This window comes from Psammomys obesus, unplaced genomic scaffold, assembly GCF_907164565.1.
Source record: "Psammomys obesus unplaced genomic scaffold, mPsaObe1.curated_primary_1811, whole genome shotgun sequence".
Classification (NCBI taxonomy): Eukaryota; Metazoa; Chordata; class Mammalia; order Rodentia; family Muridae; genus Psammomys; species Psammomys obesus.
Window position 1 is genome coordinate 41,160,782 of NW_026593286.1, and position 22,836 is coordinate 41,183,617.

Here is a 22,836-nt window from a genome sequence, read left to right on the forward strand (position 1 = left end):
GGCTCCTGCGCATTCAGCTCCTGGAGGGCTGCACCTACTCCCTGCTGGCCTCTGTCTGCCCTGCTTTAGTTCTCTCTGGCGTTGGTACTCAGTGGGCCTCACCAGCTTCTTCCTTTTAGAACCTGACTTCCACGCCGTTGAACCCTACACGAAGAAAGAACTTTCAGCTGTTACTTTCCCAGATATTATTCGCAATTACAAAGTCATGGCTGCTGAGAACATACCAGAGAATCCCCTGAAGTATCTGTATCCCAATATTGACAAAGACCACGCCTTTGGAAAATATTACTCCAGGCCAAAGGAAGGTGAGTGTGAAGCAAGCTGTGCCGCCTGTGAGAGGGAGTGTGGTGAGGTCCTTCCTGGTGCTCAGTTGCTCCCAGACAAGTTAAATACCTCACAGTGGTCTTCACTGTCCTAGAGGTGGAACACAGTGGCACAAATGCCAACTGTAGTGTTGCCAAACTCTCACTCTCTTGAATTACGGAAGCAAACTTTTTAAATTTATTACTTCTATTTTATATGCATTGGTGTTTTGCTTGCATATTTATCTATTTGGGGCAGTCAGATCCCCTAGAACTGGAGTTACAGTCAGTTGTGAGCTGCCATGTGGGTGCTGAGAAATGAACCTGGGTCCTCTGGAAGAACAACCAGTGCTCTTAACCACTGAGCTGTCCCTCCAGGTCAAAGCAGGCTTTTTAAAACACAGAGTAAACTCAGTAAAGTTGAAACAGAATGCATTGTTTGGCCTAATGTGTCTACTAAGAAACAGATACGTGTTTCTGTTTGAAGGATATTGGAAAAGTCTGTTTCTGGTCTTATATATTTGTTCCTTCTTTTTCCACATGAAAGAGGTAGGATCCAAGGCTAATAATTTCTCCCAGCTTGCTTGGGTTAGGTTGGAGAAACCCCAGGCCCAGGGTAAGTGAGTGGTCCACTCACATGGGCCTAGTTACTTGTCGGAACCTGTTGTTAGTGACTGTAAAACAGGCAGCCTTCTCTTAGGATTCAAGTCTGTCTCCCTGGTCATAGAAAAATTCATTTGGAAAAGTTCAAGTTAGACCAGGCCAGCTTTGCCAACAAAGCAAATAGCTTTTTGCAATCCAAAGTCTTACTATCAGTAGTTTAACCCTGCAGCGAGGGCGGCTTTAGCCTCCCCCCACAGCTGTGCATATTCCATTACAAGAGCAGAGAGATCTCTGCATGCATGGGCGCAGTCACCTTCTTGTCAGATGGTAAGCCTTAGGAAGAGGAAAGTGGCTAGACTCCTAGCTTTTTCCTGGTTGCTACTCCGTTCCCATTAGGATTTCGGGACTTGGGCAGGAAGGTCATGACCCCGTAAAGTTTCAGAACAACAGGCTGCCAGCTGAAACAGAGCTGACCCTCAGTGTGACTGTTGGTATGACTTCTGCTAATGTGGAGTACATGATGTGCTTGCTTCCAGCACCAGAGCCCATGGAGCTCGACGACCCTAAGCGAACTGGGTACATCAAGACTGAGCTGATTTCTGTGTCTGAAGTGTAAGTGAGCACGGAAGACTGACATATTCAGAACCTCAAGCCAGCCTCGTTCCTGGCTGGGGCCCATTGATTGCACTGGCTCATAGCTTGCTTTTCCATTGTGATTGACGTTGTCACCACAGTCGGACTTTTTGCAAAGATCGTTAACTAGTACTGGTGTTATTGTTTACCAGCATTTTACTGCCATAACATAAAAAAAATGCCAGCAACAACAACAAACCCCCCAAAACAACAATAAACAAAATAAAAATAAAACAAAGTTGTATGTAAGGAATATATGCTCTCCCCAAACTGATACTTTGAAAAAAGTATGAATAAAATAAACAAAAATTGATGAGTGGGATAGGAGTTGTTTTCAATCAAGAAAAGGCCAGAGTCATAACTGAGATACATTTTCTCCACTTGCTTTTATTCTGTTGTTTCATTTCATAGAAGGTAGAAAGTGCTGGAAAGGCATTGTCAGTTATTTGGCTTGCGGCACTGTCTGGGGGTGAATGGATGTAGCCTTCATGTAGCGCACTCTGTGGAGCAGCCCTGTCTGCATAGACCTCAAGGTAGGGATGAGGGATCCCCAGACATTTCTTGGTGCTTTTCTGTCCAGGGTTAGCCTCGAGAGTCTGCGTCCCAGGATGACACTGCACGTGCTCACACCGAGGCTCCCCCAGGCAGCAATGCTGTAGGCTTCAGTCTGGCCATCATCACACATGTCTAAAGTCCAGTGTATGCCAAGGGGCCGGGCTGGGGACAGAACCCTCCCACGACTGTACTCCTTCAAAAGATATGTTGCACAAACTGTACATTTTTCTGAAATAAAAATATGCAGTAACCACTCCATCGCAAATAGAAGAAAACGTGTCTCGGCTTGCGCTGCAGCCTGCACAGCTTAGGCGTTGACATTGCCTTTCCTCTCTCGTTCTAGCCATCCTTCCAGACTTCAGACCACAGACAACCTGCTTCCCATGTCTCCAGAGGAGTTCGATGAGATGTCCCGGATAGTGGGCTCTGAATTTGACAGTATGGTGAGTACTGTGGCAGGGGTGCTCCCATCCTGGAAGCCTGAGGCAGGCTGGCACTGCAGTGGATCTGGTCTGCCTGGGAGGAACAGCCTTGAGCAGGGCCAAGGGAAGGGCATTTCTTCAGATGAGCTAACTGCTTCGTCAACAGGATTTCAGGTGCTCACACTCCATTCCCCTACAAGATAGAAAGGTCTGGCTGTGTGGGAAGTTTCCACACCAAGGGACCAGGGTGCTTTCAGAGGTAGCCATTTTGTAGTGGCTGGGGCATCTCAGCTGCAACTCAGTGAAGGGGTTGTCCTTAGGAAGAGCTGGATGCCTGTTGCTTACACGGACTGCTCACTAGCTAGCCATGGTGAGACAGATCTGCCTGCTTTATATCTCAGAACTAACTCGTGCTGCCAGCTTCTGGGCCTGGGAAGGACTTGGGCAGAATGAGCCGCTCAGGGAGTGAGAGTTAATGGGTTTCACTATCTAAATAGAAACATGGTGTTTGCAAAAGAGAATCTTCTGTTGGGAGAATGTTTTCCAGCAGATTAAATAGTACCGCTTGCCTTTCAGCCCGTGGTCCTTTACCCCGTGCATTTTATTTGGGTGACTGCAATCTTGCTGATACTGTTTAACTCTAAGCTGTTTTACAGTTGGTCCAGACCATTTTTCAAAGCCCGCTTAAAGCTTTCAAAAATAAATCTCTTAGCCACCGCAGGCCTTTCTCCATCACCGTGTACTTAGTACCTAGCAAACCTATGTTCAGTAATGAGAGGGCAGGTTAGAGGAGGGGGCGGGAGAGAGGGTGGGTAAAGCACACACACTCGTGTTGGGGGGTGGGAATGCTCATCTGCACCTCAGCGATGCTTTCTTTTTATGGTGTTGACCTCACTCTTCACCTCATCAATCACACTAAAAATCTTAGAGAAGCTTTCATAGAGCTTCCTGAGTATTGAGCAGTGTTCAGCGAGCACAGAACAATGCTGGTTTCTTGATGAAAGGAGCCTTTGGTCTGTGTAAAGTAGAACCCTGAAAAGTCTTCAGTCTCAGTGAATATGTAGTAATGGTAAAGCTCAGAAAATGTAAAATAGAGCAACGGCTGCTAAAACAGGGTGAGCTTATATACTTCCTCTGGTGCTCAGAAAATCGTCTGGCCATCACCACTGGCACTGTTGATGGGGTCACTTACAGGGCACTTCCTGTGCACCAGGCAGGCTCTATTGGCACCTACTGAGGCGAAGGCAGCGTTGGGTGAGGAACCTGTGACTGGAATTTGGCATGCAGAGTTCCAGCTGTCATCACCATTGTTCTCAGTGACCTAGAAAAACTAAGCTGCCGGTTCCTCCATTTGTGCAGAGAGCACTGCTCTAATATGCTGGAAGGTGACGCTGTGGGGCATTTCACACCCTCAGGCAAATTCCAGGAAATGGTTTTGTAGTCTTTGGGTGGCCCCTGTAGCTCTTTGATCCAGTGGTTTTACAGGCCACATTGGGCTACACAGAGACTGTGTCACAAAAACAAATGGAATCAGGTGTGTGCACTGAGGTGGAAGCGAATCTCAAGGCTGGCTTATTTCTAACAAGTGTGGAGGCATGGACTAAAAAGGTAGTCAGGGTTGATGGCTGGTCTAGCCTTGGCTCTCAGGCTCCCGAGGAAATTGTCCACGAGGCACGGTATGCTGGTGTTTTCTCTAATGTGACTTGGGTATTTATTTATTCTAACATTTCCATACACTATACTTGTCCCTTTGGACTGGAGTAGAACTACCCTACTTTCCTAGAGGACTTAGCTTTCTTTTCAGTTATGGACACTATTAGCCAAATGAGCACATGAAGAACTTGAGGTTTGCAGATGCGACCGGGTATCCATGCAGGGTTTCTTTATCTCAACCCCGCCCCCGGCTCCTGCGGTGCACCATCTTAACTACAGATTTGTGCCATCAACCAGACTGCAACCTGAGAGGCAAACCCTTTAATATGCTTTTCAGTCTAAAATTGTTTATTAAAACTCTCGAGGCTTTGTGGTCTAGTACTGTCTGTATTGGTTCTCCTGGCATTCAGGGCTAGAATCTCCTTCATTGTGGGGCTGCCCTGTACACTGAAGGATGTACATGATACCAGTAGCGTGAACATACCATACCCTGCAATGACAGTGTCAGAATGTCTTCAGAGCAGCCAAGGATCGGAGCTATCCTTGAGACATCTACAGCCACACCAGTGTGGAAGCCAGAGTCAGCAGAGGCAGCCAGCGCTTATGACCCAGGGCAGCCAGGCAGGCCAGGGAGGGGGCTGACGTGCTTTGTAGAGATTTTACTTCTCAGGCCCTCATCTGAAACACAGGCTTTGTTTATTTTGCTTATACAGTGGCCTTTAAGGGAAAGTCATCATTCCCCTCTGTCCCTCTCCCTCCAGCATGTGGCTCAGCATTTCCTCACATTTGTTTTGAATAGGCTGATTTGCCATGCTGCTCTCCCCAGACTTGCATAACAGCAGAAAGCTTTATATGGTCTGTCTGGGATGAGTCACTGAGTTAATCCAGTAGGCCAGAGAGTAATAATCCATCAGGTGATGTAAAAGGTCCTGATTAGCTCAGGGAGGAGAGGGCACATTAGCCTTTCTGGTTCCATGGGGTAATTTGCTGTAGAAGCGTTTTCCTGCTCTTCATTCTGGGAAGGGCAACAGATTCATGAATACATGAATCGCATCTCATAATATTCGTGCAATGAACCTAACTACATTTTGTCTTTTTGCAGATGAGCGCAGTATAAACATGAATTTCTGTCTTCTCTGGCGACATTTTTCTTCCCATCTGTGATTCTTTCCTGCTCCTGTTCCTTCATGCTGTATTTCTAGGGAAATGCAAGAAAGCACAACACACTCGTTGATAGCAAGTGGCTCTCTAAATAGAAATCTGTTACTCTGAAGGACTTCAAGCATCTAACTGAAGGTGAAACGGAAGGTCACTTATGCAAACTGAATTTTGTAAACAAAAAAACCAGAGATCTACCCAAGGCATGAGAACTAGAATTGTCATTCTAGTGTTTTGGGAAAGGTAGGAGTATAGTAACTTCTAGTAAATGCTGTATAGTCAGTGGCCGAATGCTACACATCACTGGAAAGAGGCACAGTTATGGTGGGACCTTTTAGATGTAGGACTATTTCTGTCCTGGAAGATATGGGCTGATATTGGCATACTGACATGTCCCCTCTCCTTTATGGCTGGAAGTCTTCCACTGTTTTACCCACGGCAAAGTTTAAAGTCAGCTTTACACACAGATACATGCATAGTGGACTATATATCTAGTGGACTCTAGTGGACATCCTTCATCTGAATGGGAAGAAACAGTTGTGTTTTCCTTTTTACCTCTTCTGCATTGGCCATGTAAAACTAAAAGCACAGTTGCTCTCTTCAGGGACTTAGCTTTCTTGTCAGTTATGGATAAATGAAACTAAACACCAGTAGAAGAAAGAACATTTTTCAAATATTTCACAAGTAGTTTCTGTTTGGTCTATATTCCACCAAGCTAAATGTTTTCTGCTGTCATTTTGGTCATTGGTTGAATAAAATTATCTTTGCACATCCATTAAGGAAGCCAGCTTTCTTAAGGCAAATATATTTTTAGGTTGAAATTACAGATACAGATAAACCTATCAGTTTAATTCATGTTCTTAAATATCTTCATTGTTTTTAGCTGGTTGTCTTAATTAACCGAAAAATTGATACTTTACAAGTATCAAATAATTTTAAAATACCCTATGTAAATTCACTGAAAACTATTTTTCACTGATGAATGTGTTTTTGGTTTTTGGTTTTTTTTTTTTTAATAATTATTCACAATGGTTCCAGGGATCCTGTGTTTTGTCAGGCACTTTTTTGAGGGACGATGTTTTGTGGCGTGTGCTGGTTCTACTTTCTTCAGTGGTAGCAGCACAGCCCAGTGGTTCGGGTTTGGGTTGGTGGCAGGGTTCTTCTGGGCAGCTGTCACAGGCTATTGTACAGACAGCTGTAGCTGGCTCCCGTTGTCACCACTGCAGCTGTGTTCTCCCATAATCCTTTGCTTTACTTTGGAGGAGATAAGTCCACTTTAAAACCCAAGAGCAAGTGTATACCACACTGAGTATATGCACAGGCCGGTTCTTAGGGCTGCAGGGAAGCGGAGGCCTCCTCTCTTTCCATGTACACAGTGGGGCACGCTGGGCTTTCACAGACCCTTAAATTGAAATGATCAAGAAACAAAACATTTAAAAAATATATTGTTTCTAAATGCTGGGATCTAACCATTGCTTACATTGTTGTCTATTGAGAACAGTTTGTTATGGTTCATTCTGTTGAATGAGCTGAGACTTTAAGAAAATGGTAAAATTAATTCAGGCTCCTATTATTATTTAATATAAAGATAGTTAAAATGTCTAATATGGTGAGTTGGTTTAATATGCATCTCATTTATGTATCAATCCTATTTAAATTTTTTTTTTTTAAGTTTCATGTAGGTATGTAATATGGGTAATTTGTCTGAATGTATGCACACCAGAAGAGGGCATTGGATCCCATAGTCCCCAATGGGACTACAGTCAGAGACAACTCTGAGCTGCCATGTGGGTGCTGGGAACTCAGCTCAGGCCCTCTGGAAGAGCAGCCAGTACTCTGAACTGCTAAGCCACCACTCCAGACCCATATTAGTCCTATTTTTTAAAATATTTTTATTATTATTAATTACACTTTATTCATTTTAAAGTAAGATTAATAACACTATTTTTCAGGTGTCACCTTTGCTTACTATCCTGTCGTCACAGTCACTTATTTACAGAAATTCACTTCTCACAGTTTGTTTTCAATACACATATTTATTATGCCATAGAAAGCAACACTACCTGATCTCATTTAAAATAAATATTTCCCAATTTCAGAATACTTACAATTTATAGTTTTAAGGTTTCATTTTGGGAAACGTTGGAAGTAAATACATTCATAGCTGTGGACTCGCCAGCAGGGACCTAAATCCAACATCAGGTTATCAAGTCACTGCCAGCCAGCCAGATCAACAGTGAATCCAGCTGTGCAGCTAAGCGCAGTGTGGGCAGCAGTGGGGTTTTGCATGTCGCCAGACATGGGTGTCAGAACCAAGACAGCAGAAACAGCAGTGAACAGCTTCAAACCAACGTGGTTATGTTCCACGAAACAGAAAAACTACATAAGATCATAAAGCCAAAACAAAAAGATCTTTGGAGTTTACTGATGGCAGCAGTTAACAGCTCATTCAAGCATTTAAACAGTGTCCTCATTATTATCAGCCAATAGCAAACAGCCAGAGCAAGACCTGGCACATACATGGTCATAACACCATGAGGAAACCGAGCACATTTAACCAAGCCACAGACTGTACAGAACAGCACTCGTCCGAGGAAAGATGAGAACATTTGTTCTCCAATAGTATACAAAACCATTATTGGAGGGAATCTTCACAGTCACCAGTAATATTTAGGTCACACATTGAATTACACGAAGCCAGCTGCTGCTGGAATAGCATGAACTCAGTTGATTCGATGAAAACATGTTCACCCCTTCACTTTGGAGGTGATGGTGCTATTCCTGTGCAGAACAGTCAGGTACCACCTGTCCGCCTTTCTGGAGAGGCATGCGGAAGCAGGAACACAGCGTCAGCACTGGCTGCCTACCCACCAGCCTTCCCAGACTCTGGAGCTTAGAAACACGGTGGCGATCTCTGGCTCCAGGAAGGAGGAATAGCCAGTTTCATCAAGAAAGGGGCTAGGGGACGGAAGGGATGGCGGAAGCACTTTGAAAACAGGACCAAAGCTGGAGGTTACTGGAGTGAATGATAGGCCACCAAGGATCATAAGCTCAGAAGCAATCAGTGGCTATAGAGAGGGTCAAAGCAGATGCTGTTTCACTGTGGTAACCACTAGGATCTGCGCAGTTGAGAAGTTTGCTCATTTCATAAAGCAGTTTCTAAGAAGTCCATTTGTGTGTATACATGCCTGCACATGTATATGCACATGCTCAATGTCAGAAATCCTCACTAACATCCCTGCATCTCTTGGAGGTGCATTAGGGTATAGTATGTGCAATTTCTAGAAAATTATGTTCTTTGTAAGGTCGCTTTTACCTGTTTCCTAAGTTAACTATAAATTACCTTTCCACAACAATGAAATGGTGGGTCTAAATTTAAAATGAAGTGGTCTTTTCTCGTTGAATGATACAGCCCAGCGACAGGCAGCAGAGGGAGAGAAAGTCCCTGGGCCCTCCCAAAGGAGTGCTGCTGCCTTGCTGCAGACTTCTGACAGCAGGAGGGCGTGTCACAGGCTACTTGTAGTGCTTACTAATGTAGCATTATTACTTTGGTAACTGAAAGCATTTCTGAATATTTCTTTATTGTAGAAGCTGAAAGGACTTAGGAGTCTGCAGTGTCACCATCTGTACTCTTCAGACGGATGAACAAATTAGACAGCCTAACTTTGGTTCATCTTCTGTAGACAAGTGGCCAAGCTCTACCTCTGATGCAGAAATGTGGGGCATAATCTGCTGAGGACAGATGGAAACTGCATGGTATGCCAGCACACACATCCCAGCTCAGGGGAAGGGACAGCCAGCTAAACATCACGGAGAGGCTGGCCTAAGGATCATATAGAAAGGAAAAGTTGTAAAAGTTCTAGAACTATATTCACACATATGTTTTGGTCACCAAACATATCTTAACAGATTCCCTGATAAAATCTAATCAGAATTGGCATAGTCTATGAACAGTGAATAACTACTTCAATATTTAAGAAGTCACACTGTGAAGTGAGGGTGATAGGCGACATTTTAAACACTCAACCATATAAGTGCATATGGTTGTTCAAACACTCAAACTAAATCTATATTTAAAGTCTTGGAAATCACACTGTTTTCATTTAATGACAGCATCAACCCCTGTGGACAGACTGTACAACAAAGACTAACTCATCAATGCCTGAGCATACCATCACCAGGGCTTGAAAACTTACAAAACACACAAGCCATGAAGACCATGGTTCAGCTAGCATTGGTAACTATTCTTTTACATCAAATTGTACAACGCACGAGGTAACTCTTGCTCACATTATGAAGGGAGGTTTTTTTTTATTTCTATGTTTTTCCTAAAGAAATCAGATTTGTCCTGTGCGCACAATGAAGAAAACTCCAGTAACACTGCAATGACAAATGTTGTAAAATACACATCACTACCAGATAGAAATATACATGTTCTTCATAATCATGTTCCACAATTAAATAGGTAAGTAACTTAAGTCTTGGGGTTTCAGACCATTATAACAACCCATCAAGATTCTTGTGGACAGTTTGGTTTTCCTTTCCATCATCAGAATCCCCTTGAGGTGTGTACTGGACTTGGTACTCCTGGAGGATTTTAAAGACGTCGTGGTGTCCAAAGTGCAGGGCTTCATCCATGGGGGTGTTATTCCACCTGCAGCACAGCACGGACAAGGTTACTCCCAGCCACTGCATGCGACGCTCACCCCGCCCCCCAGACCGGGCTCTGGCCATTCCTGCTCAGCTGCTTTAGCAGCGCTGCAAGTGAGAATGCAGAACACACCAGAGGACTTAAGAGTTCAGACACTGGTGTGAGAGACATCCTCATAATGAGAGGAGAAGGAGTTTTGTGAAAAGATCTTTTTCCATATTCAGGTGGAAACGAGGGGCCTCTGGAAGTAAACTCTAGTGCTGATAGGTATTTAAAAATGAGGTAGTGTAACATCCTTCTAACCTCACAGGAAAGCGAGTTCAAAAGTCACAACAAACCCTCGAGTTTTCCAGGTCTCCAATAACATTAGCTGCATGTTAAATGAGCAAGGTCTGCCCAGAGGAGGTGACCCTTTCGCCACATCCAGCATGGGTAGGATGCTGTAGGCTCAACTGGCCCACTGCCTGCCCAGAACTCACCGCCACCATTGTGCTGCAGGGAGCGGGATATGCAGATTCAAAGACAAGCAAAGGGGCTCAGCAGCAGCGAGTTGGCTGAACGCTCTGCAAGAGGAGGCAGCACGCTAAAAGTCTAACCCCCAGGCGTGCTCCGCAGTTCCTGCTTCCTTCACATCCAATGGGGATCCCTCCACTCCCTCGCTAGCTTCTCCCTCTCCACCTCCCTGCTGTTGGTTCTTTCCACCATTCTGTATCTGTCTTGCACCTTCCACCCTCTTAATAAGCCACAATGTGAAACCAAAGTGCTGAGGTGTGCATTGTAAATATTTCTGGTGGTCTGTTTTTAATTTTTGAAAGCCAGGTAAGTAAAACTCCACACATCTCTGTTTCGCAGATAACAGCCGAGTTACGGACTTCTCCCTTCTGTATGGCTTTCAATAGGGAGTCTTGGGCTCTAACAGGACAAGCGTCTGTGTCAGCTTTTGGGAAAACTGCCATATCTTCTTTACATCTCTTCATGACATAATGAAAAGTCTGTATGTAATGAAAACACTTTCACTCTTGCCGTTTTATAACTTAGGTGACACTGATTCCATTTGATGAGAGAACCACTCCTGGGTCCAGGCTTAATTTCTGAAATACTTGAATACACATTTACCAAGTTATTTAGCTGCCTTTTGCCTGCAAGATGAAGACCTCTAAGGCCAATTTGGAGTGGAAGAATTCACAAAGTAAATAATTCCAACATATATATTAAGTAGTGTTTGAATGGAGTTATAAACACATGAGACACTTTTCAGTTTCTCACTGTAGAAAACTGTGGTGCGCACTATATGGGGTAGAGGTGAGAAATGGCAGCCTACCTTGAGGTTCTAGAGGACCGCCAACATAGCTTATTTCAGTCACTCTTTTTAATAACCATAGGAATAGGAGATAGCCAACACGTTACCTCACAAAATTGCTAGCAAAGTTCAGATACTTACACTAAACTTCTCATCTTGTGAAGGCAAACCAAGAAGATTGAGGCCCTGAAAACAAGGACTTAGCAATCCAGTCAGCTAGCTGTGGCAGCCAACCTGCTCCTAACTCCATGCATCTCTCAGGCTTCTTCCAAATCTACTTATCAAACAGCACCAAGTGCGGATCCTTGCATTCTTCTAAGCCCCTCTCCTTACTGTAGGCTGATGGCTCAGCCACTCCAATCCAGGGTGGGGTGCCCAAGTACTGAGCACAGTGCTGCATGCTTAGTGGTGCCTGCAGCCCCATGCTAGGAGGTGGCCACATGAGCCAGGAGGAAGCACAGACACGCAGAATGTTGGGAAATCCTTCCCAGTGCAGGCAGATAACCCTGCAGCGCTCAGTGCCTTCAATGCTCTCCGCCAATGTACTACTTAAAATCCAGCGTCCACAAAGCCTTCTGAAAATAACTGCAACACATCCAGGAATACCAAGCAGCTCCAACTCAAGAACAGTTTCCTTACAAACTTTCCCACACTTCTGTATTGTCTGCCCCGTACATTTAAAAGTCCTGTGAGAACAGAATTCCCATTTTCTCTTCAAATACAAAGAAGGGTCTTCTCATAAGTGCCGACTGGTGGTCACACCTGACATTGCTGAGTAAGACACAACTCTTGGCTATGGAGTTTGATGGCACACAGACTGCACGGTTTCCCTTGTGCCTTTGTTAGACACGGTGAATGTAGAAGTCCCGTGGTGGATTCACATGTAACTGCCACTTGACACTACAATGCTGTGTGTTCAAATTGGGACTGAAATCAGTTATGCTAGAAGGTAACAGAAATACTCACCTATCCTTGGGGAAAGGATTTACTTTGCAAGCTTCCAGCAAAAACTTGACAACTTCAACATGGCCTGTACTCCCCAACACACAAAAAATACATATTTTAGTCTGGAGTAGAGTTTACATCTGTAGAAACTATAAATAAGTGGCCTATGTATTACCCTCTGCTGCAGCTACATGGAGCGCTGTTCTGGAGTCATAGTCCCGCTGCTCCATGTCCATCGCTGACAAAGCAAATCTGAAAGTTCAAAAACAGTGATTCACTACAGAAGATAAGTTTAATTCAGTACTAACATTTACTCTGTCAGTTCAATCTCAGGCCTCATTCAGGTTTCATGCTCTCCCAGACTATGGATAAATGCTGTGCGACCCCTCTTCCTTAGCTTCGCTACTGTGGAGTAAGATAAAGTCGTCTCTCCTAGAACTAAGGTTCATCACATCACTATTTAAACTTCAGATAGTGGCAGAGCTGCGTTAAAGGGGCAAACATGCCTGCAGCAATCTGCATTTTCAGTGCGACTCCCGTTCTTAAGCCTACCCTGTTTACAAGTACCAATGAGCCCTTAAAGCAGCTGAGCCACGTCCATTTTAAAGGTCAGGTGCAACTCTGTGAGAGGGAACGTACACTGGGTATCCAGTAGTTCGTGGCCTTTCTAATCCTGGTGACAGACACACCACCAAACACCCTGTCTCCTGCCTCATCCAAGATCCATTACAGTAAACCAGCAGCCTGTTACCACAGAGGCCTGGGCTTTACCGCAGCAGGAGTTAAGAGGTCTGACACCGAAGTGGGGAGGAGGCCAAGTGGCAGTGGGGAGGTATGGATCTTGCGTGGGTGGCTTACTAGAGGGTTAGTGAGACGGCAGCCTTTAGACGGCTTGAGCCGCAGCCTCGCTGCCCTGTGAGCATACCTTCGGAGGGCAGACACATCTCCAGTATATGCAGCGAACAGAAGGTTGATCACCGACTTTACCTGTGAACAAGAAAAGCCAGATATTTGTGGGAGAAAGCAAACACTGGCTGCCATGTCGTTTCCACGTGCTTTGAAGACTTCCACTGGATGGATTAGATACTATCTTAGGTACACATCTAAAGAACATACATGGACTTTTCTTTTACCAGGACTGATAGAAAGTTAAGCAATAAGATATATGGGAAGGAGACTAGAATGTTGACACACATTGGAAGCTCATAACACGTCTGCAGTTAGGACAAAGGAAAATTCTTTATGTTCAACAAGTCTGTATGGGTAAAAGTCTTATCACATACCAACACTAACTTGGCTGCGTAAATGTCTCATTCCTGCCAGCATCACTGTCCCCACTAGTCACTGACTTCCTTGCAAAGCTGAGAAGCAAGTGTACATCACCGTAAATGGAAGAACAGAGCTGCTCCTCACGGAGAGTCCCGACTATTGCTGGATGGCTGGCGTAAACTGGGGCACGCTCAGCACACAGGACACTGTTTAAAGGGCAAGTTCCCACTACAAAATGCTCCAAGGCTTAAGGTGCATCTATTTTTGAGAGTTGCCTGCTTTATAGTGACATGGAAAGGCTAGTTGTTCTAAGACCACCCAGTTTTGTCCTGCTTTCTTTCAGACTACCCATCCCTGTTGATTACAATCCCAGACACCACTAATCACACACTGCCAACTTTACATCCTGCAGCAGCAGCACCCATGCTGACGACTCAACTGAACGGGTCTCGGGTAGACACACTGGTCTAGTTGGAGCACAGAGTAGCCCAGCTCTCTAGGATCAAAGCCACAATTCTGGGGCAGCTTCCTTCCAGACCTGAAACCTGATGTTCCCTTCACTGTGAACTGTGAACTTTAAAGCTGTCTGCTGAACACTGCTGAACTCCTCCAACTTAGCACTGAGAGTGTCCCAGAAACCAGCCCAAAAGATTCTCCATGAAAATAAGGGCTCTATGGCTAGATATGTTCTTAAAATACTAAACTCCCCTCTTGGAGATCCATGGGCATCTGAGAGTCTGTGGAGGACTGAAGTGTGGGTGCCCAACTAGCTATGTGTAGTCATCCCTAAACACCACTGCTTACTTGGTATCACCCACAAGCCCATGCTTCTTCCTTCAGCCCACAAACTCCCCTGCCTGCCCCCTCACTGTTCGTGCCAGCCTCTATGTTGATGCTGCTCTAGAGCCAGTGAGAAAAGGGGCTTTTACCATGAAGATTCTGAAAGCACGTGAACATCATTCTTCCATTTGTAGTTGTTTGACTTCTAAGAAAGGTGGTAAAAACAGGTTCTGTTAGTCTCTTGGGTTATGAGCCACCATTCATGAATGCAGTGCCTGATGTGTCCAGAAGAGGGAATCAGATTCATTAGAACCACAGATAGAAAGTTTATCAATGGCCCACAAGGGTGCTGAGAACTGAACCTCTGTCTTCTGCAAAAGCAGGAAGTGCTCTTCATGAAGGAGCCATCTCTCCAGCCCATGACCAGTTTGAATCCTCACCTCCTCTGTACTACCAGGCCACAGGAGACTGATCACCTGTTAGAAATTTCTTGTTTCCCACTTGTCTGCCACTGTTGAGTTTCTTTTCTCATTATTCCTTTTATACTTTCTGCAGGCAAAGCCCGGGGTTAGAACCGAACCCTAAAATAGCTGACACTGATTACAGCTTCATTGAACATATAAAGCCATTTTCATGACTCCCCATACTATAAAATACCACCCTCTTGTACACTCCCTTCTACCCCGGCCTCAAACCACAGTATCGCCCCTGAATCCTTCGTTGACTGCTGTGCACACTCCCCGGTGCCTCACTGCACTCCAAAGGCAGTCACCAACCTTGTTCAGAGCAATGCCCTCAGGCATGTCCACAGCCCCCTCTAGACCCTTCACGTCAAACTTCCAACTCTACGGACTCCACTTGACTGCCGAGCTGACATTTCACATTCAAAATCGGAGACAGACCTCACTCCCCTGTCCACCTGTGGGCTGGCCAGTGCCTCCAGGATATTCCGCAGGTGCCACATACTCATGTCCACAGTGGACCTTGGTTTGTGCTGCCTTCCTCTCCTTCAGGCTCGCCTAGTTTGTGATGACACAATTCAGCACTTGTTCATTCTAAATCCCAGAAGTCACAAGAGTTGCTGCATTTGCTTGCTGAGCCCTCCCCAGGACAGCTGGCTGAAGCCAAGGAGGGCACCCAGCTCCAGCTGCCCCCAAAGTGTCCTACACAGTGCACCCGTGTAGGACATATATACAGGATAAGCACATCTAGCATATCCTCCAAATTCTCCAAAATATCCAACTCGGCTTCTGGAGGCTTAGCTCAAGTGGAGGACTGTGACAGCCTACTTACCTCTGCTACCCCAGGGAATCAAAATGGCAGCACGGTCCCTTACCTCCCATCATACCTACAGAACTCCACTCTACCAGAACATGGAGAACTGCAATATTTCCTTCCTAGGTCACACCGAAAGTTACTCCCTATCAACTCTCGCCCCAGCAGGAAGTTTCTGCTCATCTTGCATTCAAAGCCTCCACTTCTCCCAGGAAAGCTTTCTCCCTAGTAAGACGACCCCTTCACTTCACCCAGGTCAACCACTGTACACTTTGACCCTGCCTTTTCTTCACTCCTTATCTCTTGCTTTGATTTTTCTTTCCAGGGAAACTATTATTCACCCCTAGCTTATTTATCATCTTTGTCTCATTAAATATAAGCTCTATATGAGCAGAAATCTTGTTTCTTGCTTAACTGTACCTTGTTCCCGTTGTGTATCTGTCCATTAATACTGACTAAATGAGGAGTCTCCCAAAGCAGCAAACATTTGGTGCTCCTGCTGCCTGGAGCTGAGCAGCTTTCACCCAGCATTCAAGATTCTTCACTCCTGCCAATCTGTTTCTCTCCCTCAAGTTCCACACAGCAGAACTGCTCTCAAAGCCCTTGTTTCTGCACCTGCTTGTCTAGATGTCTCTGTTCTCCTTACCTCAGACTCCTACCTGCCCTGTCACAGCATGGACCTGTCAGTGGATGCCTTTCTCCACAACCTGAACACAAACTCTGCTCCTCGGCCAGTCTGTGAACATAGTGTCCCTCTCTCCATTTCTCAATGAGATGTCATAGCTAACCCTCTGTGAGCACTAATACAACGTATACTTGGAATTTATCTTCTACATATGCTTCCTTATAACCCCATTACATATGGCCCTGTGGTATATTCACTTTGTATCTTACCTCCCCGTTACAAAAGAAACCTCCAGATTCTAATGTGCATATCAATATATTACCCACAGTCCTAAAATGTTACTTTTTCTAAGCAGTAAACATCCTCATCTGTTTTAATTACTGTATACGTGAACAACATGCCTTTGTTATGGGCTGTTTGCTTTTTTCAGAGCTCAGGTTTGAACTTAGGGCCTTGCACATTTGAGGCAGGTGTTCTGCCAGTCTTTGCCTTTTAAAATCCTGAATTTAGGCCAAGCATCTTTCAAGATAGTCTTGGTGCCTGACTTAGCCACCTAACCATTGCTGAAAGAAACTTCTTTTAAATAAGGTCTAGGGAGGGCCTGTCTTCTCCTCCACCTTTACATGAGGCTTCTAGGAAGGGCTTATGTAACAATATAATTAGCCTATTTAAGTTTTACTAACACTTAATCCTCAAGCATTTTCAATTCAGAGATAAATGCAATTTGAAATGAAATGAGAAAGCAGTGAGTACACCAGGTGGCTTTGTGACAATCAGGAGGGACATTAACTTGCCTTAACAAAAATTACTAAAGGGTAACTAAGCATGGAAGTTTATTACTATTCTCTTTGAAAACAAAAACCTGATTTTGGTCCAAACCAGTAGAAGCATTTTATTCACAAAGTGTCTCTCTCTCCAAGTCAGAAAGCACTAGAAGGTATCCCATGCCTGGTACCACTTAACAATACATTATAAATGCCTTTTCATTTCAGACTCACTTTCCCTTCTAGAGTCCCTGCTTGAAGCCCTGGCTGGCTTTGAACTCAGATCCTCCCACTTAGCCTGCAGGATTCTGGGATTACACATCCTATACCACCTACATTTTAGGTTAGCTTTGGGGTGGGGCATTAAGATGGAAAATGAAACTAACAACTTCAAGACAAAAGAGAAGTATCACATTCTCTTAGGAATAGTCTGTTTCTTGTTCCATTCAGTTGAACTGAAATATCCTCTAGAAGGGACAGGATAAGGACAAAGGAAAGGGGCACTTTGCAGCTCTCACCCGATGCCAGGCCAACCTTACCAACGAGTGCCTGCTAAGAGATGGAGAGGCTTTCCTAACTCTTGACACTAGAGGTCCAGAAAACAGTGGGTTAACATTAACTGCCAGACGTATAAAACCTGCTCTGATTCCTTGGTAACATAGAAACAGAACAAATATGGCAGGGCCAAGAACCTCTGCAAATCAAGGTTCTAATGTTGAATATATACCTTCTCACAGTGAAAAATTCCTTTGGAGCATGTAGCCATCAAAAGTTTATAAATTAAATGCCGAGTGTCCGGCTGTCTTGCATGTTTCCCAGTACTATGTTTTCCTTATCAAATTATTGTCAGAACTTGCCAGACCCAGACACTATTATCTTAGTTTATTTGTACAAAGTCATGACAACAGTGGGACAAAAATGTTACAGTTCACTTGAGTTCACCTGACTCTGGCATGCTTGGCATGCCAAAATCTTTTTTTCTGTAACAACCAGAAGCGAATGTGAGTGCAGATTAAGCTTACTATTCTAAAATATGACAGAAATCTTAACATTCTGATGTCTCAGCCTCTTGTTTTGAACTTTGGAAGTTCAATTGTGACTTCTGTTTCCCAAGTACCCTGCTAACTGCACTTTTACAGGCATGTATCATGTGGAGTGGGTGAAGTATGAGGAATTCAACACTTAGTTACTTTGAATCCCTGATAGAGCAGATACAGATGTAGATGACTGTGCTCTCTTCATCATGTGCTACTGAGATCGGGGGCCTTGGCTTAAGGTTACACGACATCAGCTATTGCCCAGGCACAGAATTCTCAGTTCTGTACTTGACCACAGTGATGCAAGTCCTTGAGAAACCTCCAGTTTTTACCCAAAGGGGAGAAGGACATTAATTCAATTCCTAAGAGACCTTTGCTATTTCCAGGGAGGGAAATGGGAGAGCAGGAGGGAAACCTGGGTCACTGCTTTCACCTTTACCACAGCTGCGTTTCCCAGCTCTCGCATGCTGGAAACTGAGGCTCCCACTTTTCTTCCTTAGTTTGTCTCCACACTAAGACTTATCCAGCTCTTTTGGAATGGTTTAATGAAAACTGTAAGTAATTGAAAAGCTGCCCTGGCTGACCAGCCTGGTCTCTGTTTCTGGCCCCTGCAGTATCTGTTGCATGGAATGGATACTTCACCTGTTAAATAAACCATCATGACTGCGGATCCTATTTTCTTTGAAAGTCTCACTCAACATTTCTCAGTCACGTGTAATCTCAGAAGCCTTGCTAAAAAATGACTACCAGCTAAAAGAAACAAAATATTGAGATTATGTCATTACAGAACAAACATTACAAAACAAACAAAGCACTTCCTCCTCTCCCTAGCTGAATCAAAGGCATGGGGTATTAAAGTTCTCGGGCGTCTTTCATCAAAACCTTTCTTCCTCTGAGGCCAAAACACACCGGTTGTAGTGTGGCTAAGGGAACATTTCTTTAGTTGCCAATACATGGAAACCAAATGCCTCGCCAACAAGCCTGTGAGTGCAGTGCACTGCAGGGCAGTGCTGTGGGCAGACACCTGGGCTCTACTCCTGAACAACCTGACTATCAGCACACACAATCGCCGTACGGCACTGTACGGTAGGCTGAGCGAGAGGCCGCCTGCCTCTAAGCTTTCCAGGGGTTTACATGGACAAAGCTATTCATGTGCTATGTATAGATAATACTAATGCAAACTGACCTGATCAGTGAGATCAGGGGATTAGAGACAACCCTTCACAGGATGAGTAATGGAGCAATTTCATGGTCATGCTTCCATTTTCCCTTCTACAACCACATGAAGTTCCTGTGATTTCAACAGGGAAATCAAATAGTCAACTGGATTCTAAAAGACAATTTCTACTCCATAGAAATTTCAGTTTAAAAATATAAGGCTAAACATGGGAGCTCCAAACTGCATTCTACTCTTCATTTAACTCAAATATAAACTCTGTTAAACAAACCAGTTAAGATTTCTCAGGAACATCAAAGAAGTCTTGCTTAAAAAAATGACTACTCGTTAAACAAACAAAAAATAAGACTATGTCAGAGAGAGAGAGAGCAGCCAGGCGCAATATCGAATGCCCATAATCCCAGCAATCAGGGAGGCAGAGGCAGGGGGAATCTCTGAGTTTGAGGCCAGCCTGGTCTACATATCGAGTCCAGGACATCCAAGGCTGCACAGAGAAACTGTCTCAAAAAACCAAGAAGCAGGCAAGCAGGCAGGCAGACAGACAGACAGACAGACAGAGAGTATGGATGAATTAAAGGCTTTAAGTATTGCTACTGACAGCTAGACATCAGAGCTGGCAAGTGGCCCATAGGAGTCTGCCTGATGCCAGGTACTCTGACAGGCCAAGAGATCACCTAGCAAAAACTGCAATGCCAAGATGAAAGCATGCTGTGATAAGAAGTCAGAGATCCTAATTTTTATTAGTGCCAATTTTTTTACTGATGTGAAAATTAGGGAAGAATTTCAGTCTGATATAACAAAACCAAATGCAAAGGTGTTAAAGAATGCATTTTTGTTTCTGCATGTAATCCTCTAAAAAGTGAAATCTGAGTTTGGGGTTAACATAAAAAACACTGGCAACAGCGTCTTACCTCAGTGGATTATCCGTCCCTGCTAATTCTAGCAACTGGCTGCAAGCTGCAGGGTGCTCACCATCCCCCTTTATGCGGAGTTATAGAAGCAGCCACCAACATAGCTGTGTGCTCTGGGGTACCACACGTTTAGTAAAGAGGCAGTAAAATAGGGAAGCGGATGTTACCAAGAGCAAAGGCAGCCTCCTGCTCTGAGGAGCAGGGTATCTGCATTGCTCTGATAACAGGTTCCAGTCACTCTCCATAAAAACATGACTGTACAGCTTCATGAAAATGGGCAACGTAAGTGTTGCAGAGGACGAGGCACTACACTTGTGGGATGCTAAAGTCTGCTTATAGTTTGTATTATAACCAGAAAAATGAGCCTATCAAACCTCTAAAGAATCAAAAACCCAAGAGTCATGGTAAAAAATAAAATAAAATACTTGTTATAAAATAAAATACTTGTTATCAAATACTTGTTACTGCAGAGAAAACAAAACCAGAGCCACTTAAATCCAAAGATGCCTACAAAGCCGTTGTCTCAGGTAAACTAAACAAACAAGCAAACAAGGGCCTTAAAAAGGGCTGGGGCTCTATTTATTCTGAGAAAAAAGTAGTGGTAGTGCTAGAGGTAAATTATGGCTTTAATGCAAAATTGAATGGCCACTTCCCATAGAATGCCTATTACTCTTGACACATGGTCATGAGTTTTCTAGTTACTGCCATCACAACATACACCAATGCCTCAACATTATGGGGAGATCCTAATTCTCACTGGTTTACAGTGAACCACACCTGTTTCACAATTCTGTGAAAAGGTCAGTGTGTATCATATACAGAGACAAGATAGTGTTTCTCTACTCTTTTTGCAAGGCATTTTTCATAGTCACTCATCTTATTATTCACCTAACAATGTCAAGTTTCTTCCAACATATATAGAAAGTCCTGGATAAAGGAATGTTTTACTATCTTCAAAAATGAAGTTTAGGCCTGATATGTGTGCACTTTTCGTAAGGCTTTGCCATCATTTAGCATCTATTCTTATTTTAGCATTTACAATGTTTTTCCTGCCTCCACCTTCTGAGTGCTGGGATTACAGAACTGCACTGTGTTCTACCTAGCATTTGTATTCTTCTAACAATGTTTTTTTATCTTGAAAGTAAGGAGGTCAGGCACGGCACAGGAGCTACTTTACATACACAGTCCACTTAAGGAACATATAATGCATCAGTGCCAAGTTCAAGCAGAACCACACTGTAAAAGGGGGCAACGGGCAATTTAAAAGCCTGTCAAACAGGTCTTCTGTGAGGAAGGGTAGCTTCCAAAGCCTGCTAAAAAGCACTGTAAAACTCTGTTACTTCCCAATCTTTTGCAGTTACCATCTGCTTAAATCCAAATCCAAGGTGCAGTCCCAATAGTGAGCATGGCTGACTGCCACGGGCACCATCTCAGCAGTGCTTGAAGGACACTGCCAAGTCCTACTCTTCCTCCTCCCTGCAGAAACAAACCTGCTACCTTCTCTGTATTCTGAACCCTTGCAGCTTACTTCCAAGCTCATGATCTATTCTCAAGAGAAAGCACCCTCCCCATGCTCTACAGGAAAAAAGCTAACATAAACCCAACCATGTCTACAAATCTGCCCTGCCTGTTCCCTGTTGTTTTATAGGAGGTGCTTTTCTAAATCTAAGCTCCAGCTCTTTGCAAGAAGCCCATTATTGATTACTACCTCTCTAGAGTCCAACCTCTCAATTCTTGACAGGATAGCTTTTATCAGCAGTGAAGAGTTCTGGGACCTTTACATTTCAAAGCAGGTGACAATTCTTTAAAGCAGGAGGCAGAGCTGGGTTACCCAGCAACAATGAAAAATGCTCGTTAGCATTTCATCATACGCCTACCCCCCAACCCCAAGACAGGGTTTGTGCAGCCCTGGTTGTCCTGGACTCGATTTGCAGACCAAGCTAGTTTTGAACTCTGGGAAGCACTTTTCTAGACCTCTGGACTGTCTTTGGATTTTTTTCCACTGGCTACTTTTTTCTAACACAAGTCCCTTCTTCTCTACCTTTAGAAGTTTCTTAGGCTACCTACCCTCTGAGGTCTACGCTTCTCACTTGTCACTGTCTTCTTGAGCAGTAACTTGACCTCCCCTACTGCCCTGTCCTAAATGTTCTCAAGCTCACAAAGTATTTCTTTGTCTAGTCCTGTCATAGGAGTGAACAATTCCAAGTGGTTTCTGAGAATGCTTCTTCCTGACTGAAGGTGCCTCTTTTCTCCGTCCAGTCAGCGTCCATCATAGGCCAAGCCAGCTCAGGCAGAGCAGCCAGCTTGGAAAGTGTAAAGTGACAGGCACAAGACCAAAGGTTGGCTGAGTTCATTCACCTTGCTGAGTGCTAGTCTTGGAATGGCTATGCTTACCCTTGTGTTTAGAAAACTCTTGCTACCTACACACTCAGCTCTTTTAAGATCGCAGGATGAGCTCATTTCTACCCCCCTCTCAAGATGTGCTTCTGTGGTGTTCTTAGGAAGGGCAGCAACTTCAGTCCCGCTGCTCATCCTAGACATGACAACGGCCTTGAGGTCACTCTGCTCGCCCACTGGATGCCTATCCTCTCTCAAATACACCATCTGAATTTTTCTCCTCCTTCTAGGGAATTCTCCAGTGTTTAAAAACTGAACATCACATTTCTTGAGTTTGTTAAACATTTTGGATATTAGCCCTCATCGGATGTAGGGTTGGTGAAGATCCATTCCCAATCTGTAGGCAGTCGTTTTTTTCTGATGACAGTGTCCTTTGCTT

At 44.3% G+C, this 22,836-nt stretch overlaps 2 protein-coding genes across 3 annotated transcripts in view; one reads left to right on the top strand and one right to left on the bottom strand.

Annotated features, from left to right (window-relative positions):
- Stat1 (signal transducer and activator of transcription 1) overlaps positions 1–6,101 on the top strand; it is a 42,967-nt gene extending 36,866 nt beyond the window's left edge. For both annotated transcript variants that reach the window (XM_055616419.1, XM_055616418.1), the window contains exons 22-25: positions 120–305; positions 1,442–1,517; positions 2,437–2,536; positions 5,271–6,101. In XM_055616419.1, coding sequence (XP_055472394.1) covers positions 120–305; positions 1,442–1,517; positions 2,437–2,536; positions 5,271–5,285 — 377 coding nt within the window. In that variant the 3' untranslated portion in view covers positions 5,286–6,101. The remainder of the gene's footprint in view (positions 1–119; positions 306–1,441; positions 1,518–2,436; positions 2,537–5,270) is intronic.
- A 1,241-nt stretch (positions 6,102–7,342) lies between these two features.
- Gls (glutaminase) overlaps positions 7,343–22,836 on the bottom strand; it is a 72,052-nt gene continuing 56,558 nt past the window's right edge. Inside the window, exons 16-19 of the mRNA XM_055616805.1 lie at positions 13,148–13,209; positions 12,398–12,474; positions 12,244–12,307; positions 7,343–9,980 (exon numbers count right to left, since the gene is read on the bottom strand). Of these exons, the coding sequence (XP_055472780.1) occupies positions 9,824–9,980; positions 12,244–12,307; positions 12,398–12,474; positions 13,148–13,209 (360 nt within the window). The 3' untranslated portion in view covers positions 7,343–9,823. The remainder of the gene's footprint in view (positions 9,981–12,243; positions 12,308–12,397; positions 12,475–13,147; positions 13,210–22,836) is intronic.